This window comes from Tarenaya hassleriana, unplaced genomic scaffold (assembly GCF_000463585.1).
Source record: "Tarenaya hassleriana unplaced genomic scaffold, ASM46358v1 Cleome2, whole genome shotgun sequence".
NCBI classification, from domain to species: Eukaryota; Viridiplantae; Streptophyta; class Magnoliopsida; order Brassicales; family Cleomaceae; genus Tarenaya; species Tarenaya hassleriana.
This window is the reverse complement of record NW_010965372.1, coordinates 329,418-348,809: the sequence shown is the minus strand read 5'-3', so window position 1 is coordinate 348,809 and position 19,392 is coordinate 329,418. Positions and strand designations below refer to the sequence as shown.

Genomic DNA, 19,392 nt, shown 5'->3' with positions numbered 1-19,392 from the left:
AATTGATATTGGTACATCTTCAAATCGAAATCGAAATAAATGAAAATGAAAAATTCTATGTGATCGGTTTTAAATAAATTTGAGAGCGAGACAATGCTGCTGTTGTTGATGAAAATAGAATGTAATGTGATATTTTAATGTTTTTGTAGCCGCTAAAGAATAGGCTGTTTTCCGTCCAACGCTACGCTACTAACGTCACTCGCGTTAATTGTCACACAAACCGCTCAAAAAACGGTAACAGCTGTAACAACAGCCGAACCGGACACAAAATCCAACCGACTTAGCCTAAAAGACGAAAACACCCTTCGAAATGTCTCGAAATCCCCATCAGTGCCACTCTGAATCCTTCTCGCGACGAATGTGTGTATAGATTTTCCCGCATACTCTTTTCTGCTAAATCTAAAATTCGAATCTTGTCCTCGTTCACTTTCTCCCCTTTTGGTTTTCTTCGGTTGATTTTTTTCTCCAACTCTGTGTCGCCGGAGATCTTGAGCTTCGCCGACGATTAAGCAATGGGAGTGCCGGCGTTTTACCGGTGGTTGGCGGAGAAGTATCCGTTGATAGTGGTGGATGTCATCGAGGAAGAGCCCGTCGTTATCGAGGGCGTCAAAATCCCGGTGGATACCAGTAAACCCAACCCTAATAACATAGAGTACGATAATCTCTATCTCGACATGAACGGTATTATCCATCCTTGCTTCCATCCCGAAGATAGGGTGAGTTCGATTCCGATTTCTTTTTTCTTCGTCGCAATTCTGGGATTTTGATTTGAGGTTTTGGAATTTGGAATTTACTTTTTCTACGACCCTCGTAAGGGTTCTTAGGAGTTGCGGGGGTGCTCTCGTCTTTGTAACGTGCATTTGACTTGGAAAATTGATGTTGTATAATGTATATGCCGTTTGTTTGTCCTGTGCTACCAATTCGACACACTATGCTGTCAATTCCCTGACTCGATTCTTAATTTTCACATATCTTGGATGGCCTCTGGTGTTTTTGGGAATGTGTGCGTGTCTAAATGTTCATTGGTGATCATTAGAGTTAGTGAATAGCTTTTTTTGTACTCTCAAAGAGTATGTTTTGACGATGAATTTTCCATTGCAGCCTTCTCCGACTACCTTTGAGGAGGTATTTCAGTGCATGTTTGATTATATAGATCGACTTTTCATTATGGTGCGACCCCGGAAAATACTCTATATGGCTATAGGTGAGTATTCATATATTTTTTTTCGGCGGTTTCTTATTCATTGATGTAAATTTAGAAGAATATATGTTAGGCGTAATATTCATATATTTGGTTAAAATGGGCCTCAGATGGTGTTGCCCCGAGGGCTAAAATGAATCAACAGCGGTCCAGGCGGTTTAGGTCAGCTAAAGATGCAGCAGATGCGGTATGTCATTCCGAGTGCTTGTTGATACTTTTTCACGCAGGCACGATGTTTCTACTGTGTTGTATTTTATCGAAGAACTTCATTTGCTTTACTTTCTGTTTGAAAGTTTAGAAAAGGGGGAATTATAGGTTCATATCTCTAACAGAAACGCAAAAAGTCTCTTTATAGGGTTTTTCAATATTTTCTATATTCAAACTAAGTGAAAGTATTGGATTTTATACTTCATTGTGCAACCTTCGGGTCAAAGGTTCAAGACACTGAGTTTCTGTGGAAAAAACTATCCTCTGGCTTTTCATCCTTTACCCTGCTCCACAAAATAGCATCTTAATACTAGACATTCGAGGTCGTCTTTCTTTTGATTTCTCACTTATTATTCTTCTTACTCTTAATTTCGGGGAAAGTACTCACCAATGGATTCTGTATTCTTTGAATTCTACCAAATGTGTGATTGTGGCTTAGAGTCTGATTTCTTTATTCTGCCTAGATTGGATACTAATTCATTTGAGTCATTTGACATCTACCAGATTCTTATCCATGTGTGTTTTATTGGTTCCTGTATGGGCCTCCCATCTTCTCTATCCCCCTCTTTCTTGTCTTCGGTGCCGGATGATAGAACCCACTCCTGTAATGGGTCCAACTAAATCCCAAAGTCCATGGGTAGAACTCACCCCAAAAACTAACTTGTTTGGGGAGAGTGCCCATAACCTTATAAAGACTTAATTTTCCCCACTTATTTTATACGTGGGACTCTAACAATACAACCCCTTTAGACAGCGACGACCACGACATTGGTGGCTACTCGATCGATAGTGGTTTCTCGGTCGCTGGTGACTATGCACCCTTTGTGCTCCTCGCCGGGTCGTCCGCATATCCGAGGATCGGTTAACGCTGATACCAATTGATAGAATACACTCATCTATAATGGGACCAACTAAAGCACAAAACCTATGGGTAGAACTCACCCCAAAAGCTAACTTGTTGGGGAAGGTGCCCATGACCTTATAAGGACTTAATTTTCTCCACATTTCAGATGTGGGAATCTAACACCGGATTATTGAAATTGTTGTTAACCTTTCAGGCGGCTGAAGAAGAACGATTGCGAGAGGAATTCGAGAGGGAGGGGAGAAAGCTCCCACCTAAAGTGGACTCCCAAGTGTTTGATTCTAATGTGATTACTCCTGGAACAGAGTTCATGGCTGTTCTTTCCATTGCACTGCAGTATTTTATTCACCTTAGAATAAATTATGATCCTGGTTGGAAAAATATCAAGGTAATGCATTGGATTTATCTTTTTCTTTCTTCCTTAACAGTTGTAAGATACTAGCACATATTTTGCAATTGAATCTATGGCCTCATTACTGAGTACTTCACAGGTTATCCTTTCAGATGCAAATGCTCCTGGTGAAGGGGAGCATAAAATTATGTCGTACATTCGTCTTCAAAGGAATCTTCTCGGTTATGATCCAAATACCAGGCATTGCCTGTATGGATTGGTGCGCTGTTTCATTTGTGTTGATCTCTCAGGAGAAGCTATCCACTTTGTTAAATTTTCTGGTCTGTGCTGAGTTTAATGTGTTAATGAGTTTCATTGCTATCTCTTCTGATTGTCAGGATGCGGATTTGATTATGCTGGGTTTGGCAACCCATGAAGTTCATTTTTCAATACTTAGAGAGGTTTGTGCTCTCTTTGGCAGGTTTCCTTTGTTTGATTCTGGATCAGGAATTTCTCTATACGTTTCGCTCAAGATTTTGTGAAAAAAAGAATAAAATATGGAGAGAACATAAGAATCAGAAGTGATAAATAATACAAATGTATAAAATGAACATTTTCTGATTTCTTCATGGGCAATGGAACTAAGTCCAACATTTTAATCCATGTTTTAGGTGGTCTTTACACCTGGACAGCAAAACAAATGTTTCTTATGTGGTCAGATGGGTCATTTAGCTGCAGATTGTGAAGGAAAAGCAAAGAGGAAAGCAGGAGAATTTGACGAGAAAGGTGATGCAAATGGTGTGGTAAAAAAACCATATCAGGTGGGCTTTCATGACCGAAATCTTTAGTATATCTCTCGGTTGTGGAGATGTACGGTTATGATGTGATGTAATGCCATCATTTTTCATGTTTGGTTTATCTCTTTTCCAGTTTCTTCATGTTTGGACGCTTAGAGAGTACTTGGAACATGAGATGAGGATTCCTAACCCTCCATTTGAGCTTGATCTGGAGCGTATCGTGGATGACTTTATCTTCATATGTTTCTTTGTGGGCAATGATTTTTTACCACACATGCCGACTTTGGAGATTCGTGAGGTTTGTGCTGAATCTGTAATGATCTCTATCCAGCTGATAACCTCTAATCGGTCCGTTAGCAACGGAAGCTTATTATGCTTTATAAACGGAATCATTTTTCATACCTGAGGCGTATGGCAAGTCTATCCTTTTCTTAATATTGGATAGAATATTGTCATTGATGTCTTCATCTCTCCAGGGTGCGCTCAACTTGCTGATGGCTGTATACAAGAAGGAATTTAGGTTGTTAGGAGGTTATTTGACAGATGGATGCAAGGTGTATGCCTTTCTTTCACTCTATTGATTTATGTTAGACTTATTCGAGTTTTATAATTTCTCTCTTCAGTTTGACATTTTCGTGATGTGATTTTGACTTTCTTTTTGCTTTTGTCATTTTCAGCCGAATTTGAAGAGGGTAGAGCATTTTATTCAGGCTGTCGGATCCTTTGAAGATAAGATATTTCAGAAAAGAAGCAGGTTGCATCAGGTATGTTTATTTTGTAGAGCGGCATAATGAGAGGTTCCGACAACTGATTTACATTTTATGTGGCTGAGATAGCTTGCTTTCTTTTCGTTCACTTGACTGCACCCCATTTAATTCATTTCCAGATTTTTGTAGTAATAGAGTTGGCAGAGGTGGTTGATGTTTTTGTGGTCTAGTAAAGTTGATATTTTGCGGTCTTGTATTGTGTTTACTGCCCCTTGCTTGATTTTAATAAATTACTCACGCAGTTACACACTCCTTGTCTTTGTCCGTTCTGATAACTCACTGTTTTTCTTTTTATGGTCCCTTTTGTCATCATATGTATCAGAGGCAAGCAGAAAGAATAAAGCGAGAAAAGGCTCAAGCAAAAAGATTGGATGATGCAGCACCAACAGTTCAACCAGATACTATTGTTCCAGTGGCTAGGTTTCATGGCTCTCGACTTGCTTCTGCTCCTACTCCTTCGCCGTTTCAGTCAAATAATGGAATCTCTCCTCCCTTCCAGAAATTTCAGTGTTTATCTTCAGGGTCCAGTATTGGTGCAGCCATTGTTGATGTGGAGAACAGTCTTGAATCTGATGTATGTTTTTTCTGCTTGATGAGATGCACTTTAGTACAATTTTGACTCCTTAAGCTATATCATTTAGAGTTGAAGCCCTTAGGCTACGTTTTCTTGTGGTGTGAGCCTTTGTTGCCACTGTGGCAATTCACATTTGTCGTTTTGTTTCTAGATGCTTACTGAGTTTACATGAGCAATGATTTTAATTCTTCTGCATGGTCCAGGAAAGCGAGAACAAAGAAGCACTAAAGACAAAGCTTAAGGATTTGATGCGGGAGAAATCTGATGCGTTCAACTCAGACACTCGTGAACAGGACAAGGTTTCGGTTTGCTTATGAATTATGATGAATTTTCCTTAATAGGTTCCAAATGACAATAAATGTTGCTAGCTAAGTTGTAAAGATGTTCTCATGCTATTTGAATAATTTTTATGGAGTTACGGGACTGCACATCTTTTTTTTTTGGTCACGTGCCATTTACCTTCGTGATTTTGGTCCTCCTTTCATTTTTCTAAAAGTGTTTGTTATGTATTCAGGTGAAGCTAGGGGAACCCGGATGGAGAGAAAGATATTATGAAGAGAAGTTCTCAGCAAAGAGACCTGAAGAAATGGAAAGAATACGGAGAGATGTTGTGAGTTTTAAAACCTAGCACCTGATTTGATGTTTGAGAGTGTCTGTTATCAGAGAGGCTTTTCTAATGTGTGACATTCTTCCGAATAGGTTTTGAAGTACACAGAAGGCCTTTGTTGGGTCATGCATTACTACTATGAAGGTGTTTGCTCCTGGCAATGGTAAGTTCCTGCTTTTTATTTCCTGGGTAGACCTCCCAGCTGATCCTTTTTGTGATCTGCTTTCTTATGATATCGACAATCTTGATCCCAGAGTGTCACGAAGTCTGCCTACCTAAGAGTATTTGCTTCTTTGGGGATAGATCAGAATATTACGCCCCGCATATGTGGTTGCATTGACATGTGTTGATCATATTGGACGAGTTTTCTCTTTGAATGCTTCTATACTTAATTGGGTTTCAAGAATGCTCCGCAAACTTCTTATTTATTTTCGTTCGATATGATTTAGGTTCTATACCTTTTCCTTTGCTTTAGTCTGTGTCATTTGTAAATTTTAATGTTACCTTTTCCATTTTATCTTCAACTTTTGAGTGTCAACTGTGATACAATGGTGCTTTAATGCTGCAGGTTTTACCCTTATCATTATGCGCCATTTGCTTCTGATCTGAAGGATCTCGGGGAGCTGGATATTAAGTTCGAACTAGGGACTCCTTTTAAACCTTTCAATCAACTTTTAGGTGTATTCCCAGCTGCAAGGTAGAGAACTTGCGCAACTGTCTTGTTTGTTTCTTCTGTTATACAGTAGCGTAACTGCAACAATTATTTCATTTTTGTCAGTTCACATGCACTTCCAGAGCTCTATAGGACCTTGATGACAGATCCCCATTCACCTATCATTGATTTTTACCCGACTGGTATTGCTTCTGTCTTCAATAAGGATTTCATGTATGGCTTCATGTTATTTGCCGTATCGAATAAGTTTTCCACTCATTTTCTTGTGTTTTTTAGATTTTGAAGTTGACATGAATGGAAAGCGATATGCTTGGCAGGTCTCTCTCTCTCTCTCAAATGGGTACAGAATCAATATATTTTATAGGAAATTTGTGATATATTGGTTTTTCTTTTTAACTCTGAAGGGTATTGCGAAACTGCCTTTCATCGATGAAAATCGTCTTCTAGCTGCTGTTGCCGAAATGGAAGACACATTGACTGTATGTTGTTATAACTTCTGGCTTTTATCTCTTGCTTGTTCCTTGTAAAGAGATGTGCTTTTTTTTAAAGTACAAACGGGTTAAAATGTTCTTTCTTATTTAATCTGATTGTATCGGCAGGAGGAAGAAAAACGCAGAAACTGTGTGATGTTTGACTTGCTTTTCATAGCAACGTCTCATCAGTTGGCTGAACTCGTCTTTTCCCTCGACAGCCAATGTGGACAATTGACTGCCAAGGAGAAAGTGGACGTCAAGGTCAAGATTAGACCCGAGCTCAGGTTTGCATTGGCATGTAAAAAGATTTTTATGCATATGAGAAGGGAACCTAACTCTTATCTCTCAAGAATTTGGGGATGATGAGGATGAAACAAGCTGGTCAATTTGAATTGTTTTTTAGCAATAAATATTGTATTTAAGATCTTCTTGAATGTTTCCTGATTTCTTTGGGATTGTTTGCAGTGATTGTATGAACGGCTACTTGACTCTTTGTTCAGGGGAGACACACCCGCCAATATTTAGGTCCCCGATTCAGGGCATGGAAGACATTTTGGCCAATGAAGTCATGTGAGATTCTGGAACTAGATTTTAATATTTTCAACCATATTTAAGACCACTTACATTTTTTTTCCGTTTCTCAGATGTGCAATATACAGGCTCCCAGATGCGCACAAACACATAACAAGGCCACCTCCTGGTGTCATATTCCCAAAGAAGGTACTATATGGTCTGGTTTAGCTCTTTATTTCTCACAAGCTTTCTCTTTGAGAGACCTTTTGCACATTTTACGAAGTTTCTTAAATAAAGTTGCTTTTAGCCATAATATATGAATGAGTCCAAGGCTTTTGTCACTAAATCTAAGCTAATTTCTCACTGTCCAGAGTGTCCAACTAGGAGATTTGAAACCCGAACCAGTTCTATGGCATGAGGATTCTGGAAGAAGGCCGATGAATCAAGACCGGTAGGCTGAACATCTGTCATAGTGAAGAAGATTTTCATTCCTTTGTCAAATAAAGATTCATCTGACTGCTTAAAACTTCTCCTGTTTTCAGAAAGCACCATCCTGGAAGTTTATCCGGTCGCCATCTCGGAGAGGCGGCTCATCGACTCGTCTCTAACAGCTTGCAGCTGAGAGGAGATCGCAACGGGCATCGTATGACAGATATGCATTCCCAGCCTCTGGATTACAATTACATTCCTCCTCCATATGTACCGACCCCTCCTCCCTACCAGAATTACGGTTATACCCTTCACCAGCCAGCAACAGGGTATGGTCCACCTGCCCATATGGATCCACGGATGATGCAGGCTCCGTATGCTCACCCGGGTTATGCTCAACCTCAGCCTCCTTACCCGAATTTACCAACACATGGACCGCCTGGTGTTGATGAATACGAATATTCCTCCCGTCATGGTGGTGGCTATCAGGGCTCCCGACAATACAGAGGTAGCAGTGGGCAGCAATTTGGCCAGAGTTTCCCGTCACAGCCTCACCATAGTACCTCTCGGGGTGGACACCATGATTCAAGAGGTTATGCTGATAATTCGAGAGGCTATGATCAACGTCATCATCATCATCATGGGCAAGGTGCGCATGACAACTCCCAAGGATATGATTACGATCGTCAGCAAGGAAGGGATGATAATTCTCGAGGGTATGGTGATCATCATCACAGAAGAGGAGGAGGATATCAAGGTGGGAACTCGTTTTCCGCATTGCGGCAAAGAAACAGATATTAACCTGGCGTGATTCCCCGCCCTCGGTATGCTTCTCGTTCTTTTTACCTCCTCTTGCTCTTTAAAAACTCGGGTTTCGCTGTTGGTTTGCTGTCTAATAATATGTAGTTTTTTTGTGGTTTGGTTGCAGGGTCTTATTGGTTCTCCCCCTTTATTTTGTTGTACCATTAGAGAACCCCCATAATTTGTAAACTAGGAGATTGAATTTGGTAAAGAATTATTTGAATTCGAGATTGCTTGCGTTATACTCTAATATCCTTTTTATTAGCTAATTGTGTGTGTGTGTGTGTGAGTGAGAGAGAGAGAGAGAGAGAGAGAGAGAGAGAGAGAGAGAGAGAAGCATGATGCGTACGCATACAACGAGCAGTTCCATCTAACTCAGGGCATGTGTTTATATGTGATTCAGTCGTACAAAATATAACACGTATCATACATTGATAGATACATAAATCACACACACAAAGAAAAAGCAGTAGTGATATGATCCTAAAGGGTTTCTTCACTTGAAGGACTCCAACGCAGAAGATGTAGTGACCAAACTTGACAAGAGACCGACCACAAGGGCACTGTTATAAGTGCTCGGTTCGTTCTGCATAGAGTTGTTGCGAGAGTCTATGAACGTCTCGTTGAGGAACGGTCCGCCTACCAATGCCCCGTAGGCTACGTTCGGGTTTGGATCCTCCGAGTTAAGCCATTTGAATCCATCTTTGCATCCAGTGGTTGCGTCTGCCGGGATCGACGCTCCCCTGTGGTGAACGTATTGCGGGTATTTATCCCCGTAACCCACGAGGAAGCTCATTTCCATCGGATTCTTCCCCAACATGTATTCAGCCTGTGAAGAATACGAAAAAATAGACCGGTGAGGATAAATTGTTTATTTTCAGTCTAGAGTTGTATTTAAGGGTTCGTCTAGTTGTATCGTTTCGTTTGCGACAACGATTATAGGCGTTTTTGTTGGTTCTTTGGTTCAAGTCTTTTTTATTGATGGTATGGTTCAAGTTTGGAACATGAAGCCCAAGCTTTTTGATGTTGGTGCTGCAGTTACTTATGTCTGTTTCTGAAGTTAGTTCTGAGGTTAGTGTGCAGTTTTATTACAGTTTTTTTTATGGATTAGCACTTATGTTTTCGTGTGTAATTGTTATTGTGTCGGTTATTATTTTTGGATCTATATAAACATGGATTAGAACTTATAACAGCGAATGCCGCGTTTTCAGGCCCTAAGGAGATGAGGTACCTGAGATTTGGCGAATTTTCTCAAATCAGATGCTCTGAAGGTTTTCCCGCTGCAAGATAATTTCACGTTCCGGGAAGTGAGCATGTAATCGCTGTAAAGAGCAGCTAAAAACGCCGAGGACACAGGGTGTTGCAGCGCGTTCCATTCACTGACCCATATGAGGCCATCTACCATAACAAAGGTAAAAAGATCAATGAACAAGAAACACATAATTTTCCCATCTTTATCGAAACTGAATAATGACTAAAGTTCATCGAGGATCGAACGAGGAAATTTACCATCAGTTCTACTTGCTGTAGCTGTCGGTGAGTTGGGTAGAAGCCCACACATGACAGCCTCAGCTGTTTCCTTGTAACCTTTAAGATCATTGCTTCCTGATAACCCCTTCTTGAAGAAGGTTAACCTCGACAATAATACCTGCAACAATGTCATAGAGACGTTACCTAAGTAGCTGATCAGTTTAAGCGAAACTAGTTTTTCGGATTTGGGTCTATTATCTAACCTGTGTTCCTGCAAGCTTGTTGTCCCAACTGAACCATGTCGGGTTTCCAAAATTACCAAAGTCACTTCCCTTTTCAGACACATACTCAAGGTAAGATTTGTCCTCAGTTGCATGGTACAACCAGCTAGCTGCCCACAGGAGTTCGTCACCGTAACCCGTTGAGTTGTAAAATGGCTGAACCTCGGGGATGTTGACACTGTAAGAACTTTGGTATTTGTCTGCGAAATTGAACAACTGCTTCGCATGCTTGAGAAGCGTGCTCGAGTATTGTGGGTCACTGTCCTTGAAGACTAAAGATGCAGAAGCCATGGCTGCTGCAGTTTCTGCAGCAACTTCGGTCCCTGGAGTCTCGGTATCGATCTTAGTGAGTGGTCTCTTCCCTGACATTGTCTCTGGCCGGTCCCAGCATTTGTGATCTATACTCGGATCACCCACCTGCTTAATCAGAAACAATTCCGAATCAAAGAATCAATATCAAAGATCATATGATTCACTTTCTAATAATCTAGAGTTGACAGCTAACAGCGCAAACGGTATAAAATTTATGAAAGATTTGGTAAAACAATACTTTTATTAAGTGAATGAAAAGCCAACTCGTCAAGAAAGTTTGAAAGATTCGGTAATCAATGTCTCGCAAACAACCAACAGAACCCTCACGCAATCAAACTACATATTCACATGGTGTAATGATTTGAGTTATAGCTTGCAAAAGTAGAAACAAGAGACCTGGATATATAGCACGTTTTCGGAAGGGTGAGCATTGATGAGGAAGTCGGTGATCCACTTGAGCGAGTCTTTAGCCGGTTCCAATTGGTTAACCTCATCCATTTGATCACCATACTCGAGAATCGACCATGAAAGGACTGTAGCAGTGAAAGCCATTGGAAAACCAAACTTCATATGATCACCGGCATCATATAGTCCCTTAGAAAGGTCCAGATTCGCTTCCTTGCCGTCCTTCAGACCCGAATCCCCTCTCCAAGATATCTTATTGTTGCCCAGTTTGCCAGCTGCAGCCGACGACATGGGAAAAATGATCATCAAAACATCTTCACACCAGACAAAGTGCAAGTGATGAACAGAAACAATACCAAATCAGGCAAAAGTTTGAACATTTATGCCAAACAGTGTAACGGTTCATGAATCCATCCTAACGTTGTTATACTCCAGACATTAAAAATGACAAATCAATCAGAAATTCATCCAATATGATACTTGTGAATTGTGATTATGATCTTCAAACACTGACGCAAAATTCGAAACTCCCTAAAAATCAATCTGTCAAAGGGGAGAAGACAGGAAATTAAATCATGGAGAGATTCTGGGAAATGCATCAGTAATGGTGAGATTACGAACCCACATCACGAGGTTTCACAAACGAAGAAACAAAAATCGCAACGGAAATTTACCCCAAAAAAAAAAGAAAAAAGAAAAGATGCAGCAGGAACACATTACATTTCTGGATATCGAAGAACTGCAATGCGATCTCGAGAGCATCAGCGTACTTCTTATCAACAGCTCCAGGAGGTCCCGGCACGGGATCATCTCCGCCATCGTCGGAGTGACCTGTCTTCTTCCTGATCGTGTAGACGACGGCGAGGACAACGGCGGCCAAAACGATCAACGCAATGAACCATCCGCACAATCCTCTCCGCCTGGATTTCGCGCCCATTTCCTCCGGAGAAGAGAGAAAAGGAGAGAGATCCCGAGCTCAATGGAGGTGCATTCAGCGACCTAAATGGCGAAATGCCGGCGTACAGACGTAGGGTTTCCCAGATTTCGAACCGTAAGCCGAAGATTCGGTGTGGAGAAGATGGAGAAATGGAACCAAACAGAGAGATGAAGCTAAATTGAGAAAGAGAGAGAGAGAGAGAGAGAGAGAAACCGACACTCCTTGAATCTGTACCTACGCGGGACACCTCTGTTTTTTTCCCCTTTTTTTTAAGGTTTTTGTTTTGTTTATGTATTTATGTATTTATTTTCATCTATTAGATTACCAAATTACCCTCACTGAACCAACTCCGGTTTACCGTTTAGGCAATTGTATATGTGTACAAAACAGGATTTGATGAGTATGAATCGATCCAATAGAAACTTAAGACATTTTAAGCATAGTATCAAATCATATCTTATATATAAAAGTACAATTACTCTTTCGAAAACATGACATGTGTCCTTTTATTAAGAGTATTAAAAATCTGTTTATATGATTAAAGTTAAATTATAGATAAAATAAATGTTCTCGATCTTTTATTCACATAACTTTTTTTTCTGACAATGGTGAATTATATGCATAAACCCTTTTATATTTAGATGATAAAATTTGTAAAGTTGAGGGTTTATTCCGATTTGGATGTTTTACCGTATCGGAAGGAGATTATGCATCGATCCCATGATATAGCATATATGGTTTTGTAACATATTAAATCTTTGTTATTATTGTTAGATTAAAACAGTTTAATTATTTATGTTATGGTATTTTTGAGTGGAAATATAATTTTTTTTTTCATTGAAATACAATTTTAGAACGAAATTTTTTTTGTATTATGTTTGTTTAGCACTGTAGTTAGTGTAACTCGTGAGGTTGACGAGATATGTTAGAATTCCATAATTTTTGTATCCTATTTGGGTGGTCTAGTGGTAAAAGAATATGCAAAGTATGTTTTTACCATGGGTTCAAATTCAAACGTGAGGAGGTAAATTCTTTCGAATTTCTCCGATTCTTTAGAAGATGTAGTTGGATCAAATATTTGGTGAATTTCCGGATTATAAAAAAAGACGGTTTAGTTGCTGCTCGAAATACAAAAAACAAAATTTGATTGTTCTCTTTTTAAAATAAGCAATGTAGAATCAAACCAGAGATAATAACTTTGAAATAATTTTTTTATTAACTTGAACAAAAAGAGAAAGAAAAGGCATTCAAAGAAACAATGCGAAAACTCGTAATAACAGATGTGAATTTATTTTGTAAAATGAAATCAAGCGGCTTCATTGCAAGCCTTCTTCTTCTTCTTACAGAACAGCCCTCCAATCAAAGGGATCAAACTCTCCTTCTTCTTCCTCCTCATCGAATGTTGTCTTTCAAGCAACCTCTCAACTCCCGCCACCGAAGTTCCAATGCTCGTCGTGTTTGCGAATTTCACGTATCTCTTCTCGCTCTTCTTCCTGTTCTTCTTCTCAAAGTCTCCTCCTTCCACCGACCCGCAATGGTAGACTTCGAATTTCGTTTCGATCTTGTCTTCGATTCGGTTCTTGAATTCAACATCGTCGTCATGATCAATCTGTTTCAGAAGCTGGAGCTCTTGTTTTGTCCGTTCGAGTTCTTCCCTGAGAGAAGACAGATAGTTCTTCATCTGCATGCTTTCTTCCTGCGCCCTTTTGAGGTTGTGTTTCGTCTCTTCAAGCTCGGTTTCAATGTTCACTGCCCTCGAAGGCTCTTCCCATTTCTCACCGTGGATCTGTTCAGTAATGGGTGATTCACAGTTTATATATATATAAGGGAATATAAAAAAAAATGAAAATTTTAAATATGACAAATAAATACATGAAATTCTAATTTTATATAAAAATGAACAAATTTTGAAAATTTTCATGTAAACCCACGATTCTTTTTTGTATGGTTGTACGGAAAATATTTCAAAATTTGTTTATTTTTGTATTTATTTGTTTTTTGAAAATTTATTTATTTAAAAATGAACAAGTTTATGTATTTATTTGTCAAATTTTATAAGTTCAGTTTTTTTTTTCCTATACTCCCTTTATATATAAAGATTCAAGAAATCAAATCTTTATCATTGATTCAAGTGTCATACCAATCACTGATCCTAAGATCTTGAACGATCGGATTAGGAGATCACTAATGTGGCAAGGAAGGAAGCATTGCCTAAGTTTGAGCAGTCGCATGGAAATCGGCTTACCACTTTGAGTCGATTGGTGTAGACTTCACTTGCCAGAACTCTCTCACCGAACAAAGCCACTGCCTCTTTCACTGTCCTGAACGGCGCCCTCGTGTCTATCTCCGCCCTCTTCCCCTTTCCTCCGGCCTCCATAGAGAGAGAGAGAGAGAGAGAGAGAGAGATGGAGTGTACTGGAAATGGGTTGAGAGGAGAGGCGAGGCATATTACAAGACAGGGGGGCGAGGTTCGTTTCTTTGTCTCCACTTCACCACAAAGTTCTTCCTCTCAGACTTTTTCATTATTTTATGTCGCTCGGTTTACATATATTTTTTTTTGTTAATTCGTTGGGTTTACATTTGAATTTTGTAGTTTAGCTTTTCAAGTGTTTATTGGGTTTCGGAATATCTATTCCTACATTTTTTTTTATTAAATATTATTACGATATCCATTTTTTTGGTCTAGTTTATTATTACAGAATATCGCAAAAAGAAAACAATAACTTTTTAAATTTCACAAATAAATACATGCTCACGTAGCTCCCCTGTTATTTACTGTCCATACAATATGATCTCACGTATAGGATGAGTGATCTACGTATAATAATTATACCGAGACAAGAAAAACACTCAATATACAAGTATTCTCTGTCGCTTTTGACAAGAAACCAAACTTCTTTCAGAAAAAAAGATGCATCCTTTCTTGATCAACAGTGGATATAATTCCACAGCAAACAATTCCAGTGTTTCCTTGGAACACAAGTAACAAGCTCATGTGTTTCTGAATGCTACGGTCTTCTCTATTACAGAGGCCGGACACCGTTTTTTCATCCTTTCTTCGGCAGTACGCATACAATTTTTACGATTGATCGTTGCAGAGAAGCTGCAATGGACGTCTGTCTTCACAGACAAGTGCGAAGTGGCGTTCTTGTCTATTTACCAACCGTGAAGGGTTCTTGATAACTTCTTTTTTTTTTTCTAAGGGTGGGAATTCAACCACAGCCTTTCGGATGCGGTGATAAACATCTGACTCTACGTAATAGCCAGCAAACAACTTGAAACAGATAATCGCTGGAAGGTGAAATCGAAACCATGACCTCTCGGAGGATCATAGATTCTTTTGCCATTACACCTGGTTCTGAAGGACAGTTCTCGATAAATTTCTCAAATAAAAAATCTCACAACAAAGATAACACCATAAATATTCATTCTCACATTTACTCATAACACATATGCATATGCTTACATATATAGAGGGATAAATATGTATTTTTCCATGTGTATTATTAGGTTACTTGTATAAATACCTCATTATGTAACTAGTGACATTTAAGCTTCCTCTTATTGATTATAACATACACGATTACGATTGCAGAAAAACAGATCTATACACGCACATAACTTTCCAAAGCAGTGAATGCTATTAACACATTAAAAAACCCGATATACCGACACATTTATCAAATAATAACCTAGAAGGATTCAAAAGAAAATAACAAGGGAATTGAACCGAATCTATTGATCTTTATGAAACCGAATCGCGCATATGCACCGAACCTCCAAACCGCACTGATTACTCTTCAAAATGCCAAAGATGGAAACTTGAATCAATGGAGGAAGAAGAGATGGACAACCTGGTGATGGAGAGAGAGTGGAAGTTATGGTTCATAGTATGGGGTTACTCCTTGGAGGAAGCTCAAGAGCCTTTTCCTAAACCAACAACATCTTGGCTTAGTAATATGCTTGAACGGTTGAACCTAACCAAAATCCTATCCTATGGGTGAACCAAACCGAGCTCCCAATCCAATTTATCGAACCAAATTCCAATTTTATTAAAAACCGAATGGATTATAGGTGACACAAACAGATATATCTACTTGATACATGTCATTTAAAACTACGATAACTTTTGACTCGTATATTGGAATCGTACAATCTTTGTATCGATGCGAATCTTTTGAAATTATCTTTCCAATGATATATGATATGTCTAATGAAATTTCTGTTTTAAATATATTAATAGTAGTCTAAGCTGGTTTTGGGGGTGATCCAAAAAGAATGAGGATAATATCAGTCTCAGGATTTCACCAGCCACTTGACCATACACATATTCATTGAAACCCCAAATTAATGGTATTAAATTAATAACTTTATCATTCAGATTCGTGTATATACATAATAAAATTACGTGTGTGTGTATAATAAAAAAGTCTATGTATTACTTTTAATTATAAATAAATCTTTGTTTATCACATGTACTAAAATTTTATGGCTACGAGTCATTATCTTTAATTTGTCAATTGAGTACGTGTCTTTTAAGTCATTAAATCACTTCCCATGATGATTTTTAGAAGGTAAAAGCAAAATATTTATTAATACCGTCTTTAATTATTGATCAATGCATCATAAAATTTGTGATTTAATAACGTTTTTAATATTTGGTTCTAAAGTCATTAATATTAATTTATTATTATTATAGATATATGTAGAATTAATGAACCAATGAAAATTTTAAAAATTTGTGATATATGATTTATATATACATCGTCAAGTTTGACCGTTGAAATTGGGCCGTCCTAGAAGAATATGACCAATCAAGATTAAAAAGCTATCCTTTAAAAATTTTGGACCGTTAATCAGACAATTTTCAATACATATATAATTTGCAGTAAAGTCTACTCCATCGGAAAATTAGATCGGATATTACTTTATCGGAATTATACAGAATATTCAATCACAATCATAATAAGCGAAATTATATTTCGTTTTGTGGGCCCATCAACCTTTCGTCACTCCATCCATTATAAAATTAAACTTTAAATTTTTAAATGACTCTCAAATACCACCATGATATGATAATTTTTGGAAATTGAGTTGTAATTTATATATAAATTAAAAAGTTTATATATTTTTTTAAAAAATTTGAAATTTATATATTTATTTGGAACTTTTTAGAAATTGGTTAATATATTATTTTTCCAAAATGAAATACTTTTCTACGCGTCATCTAAATTTCCTTCTTTGAATTCAACCTTCGAGTTGAGGGTATTTACGTAAATTTCTTGCAGTTCGGACTTTACTAATGCCCCAAAGACAAACAAACGGCAACACAACCTCGATCTCCGGCGAAACAATGGCGGCGATAAGCAGGATTCTGGTGATCGGAGGAACTGGGTATATCGGAAAATTCATGGTCGAAGGAAGCGCGAAATCAGGTCACCCTACGTTTGCTCTGCTCAGAGAGTCATCTGTTTCCAATCCCGACAAGGCCAAACTCGTTCAAGGATTCAAAGATCTAGGCGTCAACATTCTCTACGTGAGTCTCTCTCTTCTATTCCTTGGTGTTTCTGTTGCATCTATGCGTTGATTTGACCTGAAGATCAAGGGCAAACACATTGGAAAACGTTTCCGCTTTTTTACCCAAATATGAATTTATGGTTTAAGCAAGTGTTTAATCTCATATTTCGCATGAGATTTTGCTTTTGTCGTTGGAATCGTTGATACTAACGTTAATGGATGATTTTAATTTTGTTTGGATTCGAAGTTAAGAACCCTATTCATGATTTCAGTCTCTGTTTTCTGTCGCTGTAGCCCTTATGATCTGATAAATCTATTGTTGGAAAACAAGTGTATGAATATAAACTGAACAGGCTGAATCATGGGATAGTAAAGGATTCTAGTTTTCTCCCAATAAACCAATCAGTAGAGCTGCTGAAATCGTGTGATTGTTAGTTCGGACCTTGGTTTTGTTTCATATGAACATGCCTACCGTTTCAGTTATCTATGAGAATTCTAAGGTGAAGTGGTGTGACTGTCTACGGGTTGCAGGGCGATCTAAATGACAATGTGAGCTTAGTGAAGGCGATAAAACAGGTCGATGTGGTGATATCGACGGTTGGTAACTCACTAGTCTTGGATCAGACCAAGATCATTTCTGCAATCAAGGAAGCTGGCAATGTTAAGGTGTGTTCTTTATTTGATTTTCCATTTTCCTGTTATATACCCTCTTTGATAACCACCCGGTTTTCCATTTTCATCATGTTTATTGTAGTTTCGACTCATTGTACCTATAATAATCTAGTTATACAAGCGAATTCAAGAGCTCGAATAAGTGATGAGACCGAGCAAGGTTTGAGTTACGTTTCCTTGTGTTCATGGGATTGCAGAGATTCTTACCTTCTGAGTTTGGGAATGATGTTGATCGCTCAAGGGCGATCGGGCATGTGAGAAAGGAATTTGATATGAAGGCTCAGATTCGTCGTGCCATAGAGGCCGAAGGGATACCCTATACGTATGTACACAGCAATTGCTTCGCTGGTTATTTCACAGCTTCTTTGTGCCAATGCCACTTGAGACTTAAAACCCCTCCTACAGACAAAGTCAGCATCTATGGGGATGGCAGTGTCAAAGGTATACAATCATCACATAACTTGGTATATTTATTTAATTGCAAGTATGATTGAGTTGACATCTTTCTCTTGTCTTGCAGTTATTATCAATAAGGAAGAAGACATTGCTGCATACACCATGAAAGCTGTTGATGACCCGAGAACTCTAAACAAGAAGCTCTTCGTCAACCCCCCCAAGAACATCCTCTCCACGAACGAAATTGTGGCCCTTTGGGAGAAAAAGATCGGAAAATCTCTCGAAAAAACATACATTTTGGAGGAAGAACTCCTCAAGAGCATTGAAGGTAAGCGGATCATTTTGCAAAAGAGGCCAAAGGGTATTATGATACATTACTTTTTCACATATCGAATTCGTAATATGTTTTTTTTCATTGGTTGCATGCAATGCAATTGCAGAGTCCCCAGGTCTTCTCAGTTATCTCTTCTCTTTGAACCATGCATTGTTCATCAAGGGCGACCTCACTTGGTTAGGCGTCGACCCTTCAACAGGAGTGGAGGCTTCTGAGCTTTATCCCGACGTCAAATACACGAGCGTGGATGAACATTTGGATCAGTTTGTCTGAGAATTCTCATATGAGTGTGTATTGTTACTGTGAACAAAGCGGCAATGGTCGTTTGTAATAAGGATTGCTTTTGCTTCATGCATGTTTTAGAGATGTAATTTGTGGGGTTGTGGTTTTCGGTTTCGGACAAATCTCTTGTTCTACCGGAGTATAATGATTTTTTTTTTTGATAACGGCAGAAACCCAATCACAACCCTTTGAACGCGGTCTCGGTCTCTACCTAATAGTCTACAAACCACGTGGAACATGTAAGTTTTTAGAGAATCATGGATTTTTTAACCACTGCACCAGATCCTGAAAGACTCTATGAATGAATTTTAACATCGTTGTGCCTGCTCCTTCTCTCTATTTATGCCTGATCCTTCTCTCCATTTATTCTGACTTATTTATTTTCTCTTTTGAGTTCGTAAAAATATAGAAAATATAGTTATAGAAAAGATAGGTATATTATATGAGCCATGCGTTAATATATGGATCCATTTTAAAAGAAAAAATTTGAAGACATACAAAAATATGTTAGAGGAAATAACAAAAAAATAACAAAACATACGTATTTTTAA

General features: G+C 38.5%; 4 protein-coding genes across 4 annotated transcripts; 2 read left to right on the top strand and 2 right to left on the bottom strand.

Moving 5' to 3' along the window:
* Window positions 1-381: 381 nt before the first annotated feature.
* Window positions 382-8,485, top strand: LOC104811387 (5'-3' exoribonuclease 3). Its single transcript, XM_010538053.1, has 24 exons — window positions 382-716; window positions 1,102-1,204; window positions 1,312-1,388; window positions 2,467-2,658; window positions 2,762-2,881; window positions 3,000-3,062; window positions 3,273-3,422; window positions 3,532-3,696; window positions 3,875-3,952; window positions 4,076-4,162; window positions 4,488-4,739; window positions 4,943-5,038; window positions 5,254-5,349; window positions 5,439-5,509; window positions 5,915-6,043; window positions 6,125-6,201; window positions 6,296-6,336; window positions 6,424-6,498; window positions 6,619-6,776; window positions 6,958-7,062; window positions 7,137-7,212; window positions 7,377-7,456; window positions 7,548-8,258; window positions 8,363-8,485. Exons 1-23 carry the CDS (start codon window positions 513-515, stop codon window positions 8,233-8,235), a joined length of 3,183 nt encoding a protein of 1,060 aa, XP_010536355.1. The 5' UTR covers window positions 382-512; the 3' UTR covers window positions 8,236-8,258; window positions 8,363-8,485.
* Window positions 8,486-8,567: 82 nt separating this feature from the next.
* Window positions 8,568-11,884, bottom strand: LOC104811386 (endoglucanase 10-like). The gene is made up of 6 exons (XM_010538052.2): window positions 11,424-11,884; window positions 10,695-10,978; window positions 9,969-10,403; window positions 9,745-9,883; window positions 9,467-9,633; window positions 8,568-9,064 (listed from the first exon to the last, which is right to left on the bottom strand). Exons 1-6 carry the CDS (start codon window positions 11,638-11,640, stop codon window positions 8,732-8,734), a joined length of 1,575 nt encoding a protein of 524 aa, XP_010536354.1. The 5' UTR covers window positions 11,641-11,884; the 3' UTR covers window positions 8,568-8,731.
* Window positions 11,885-12,813: 929 nt separating this feature from the next.
* Window positions 12,814-14,044, bottom strand: LOC104811385 (WEB family protein At1g75720). The gene is made up of 2 exons (XM_010538051.2): window positions 13,886-14,044; window positions 12,814-13,426 (listed from the first exon to the last, which is right to left on the bottom strand). The coding sequence occupies exons 1-2, from the start codon at window positions 14,015-14,017 to the stop codon at window positions 12,947-12,949; spliced, it is 612 nt and encodes a 203-aa protein (XP_010536353.1). The 5' UTR covers window positions 14,018-14,044; the 3' UTR covers window positions 12,814-12,946.
* Window positions 14,045-16,934: 2,890 nt separating this feature from the next.
* On the top strand, window positions 16,935-19,027 carry LOC104811383 (isoflavone reductase homolog P3-like). Its single transcript, XM_010538048.2, has 5 exons — window positions 16,935-17,176; window positions 17,689-17,823; window positions 18,027-18,270; window positions 18,350-18,553; window positions 18,666-19,027. The coding sequence occupies exons 1-5, from the start codon at window positions 16,943-16,945 to the stop codon at window positions 18,830-18,832; spliced, it is 984 nt and encodes a 327-aa protein (XP_010536350.1). The 5' UTR covers window positions 16,935-16,942; the 3' UTR covers window positions 18,833-19,027.
* Window positions 19,028-19,392: the final 365 nt, after the last annotated feature.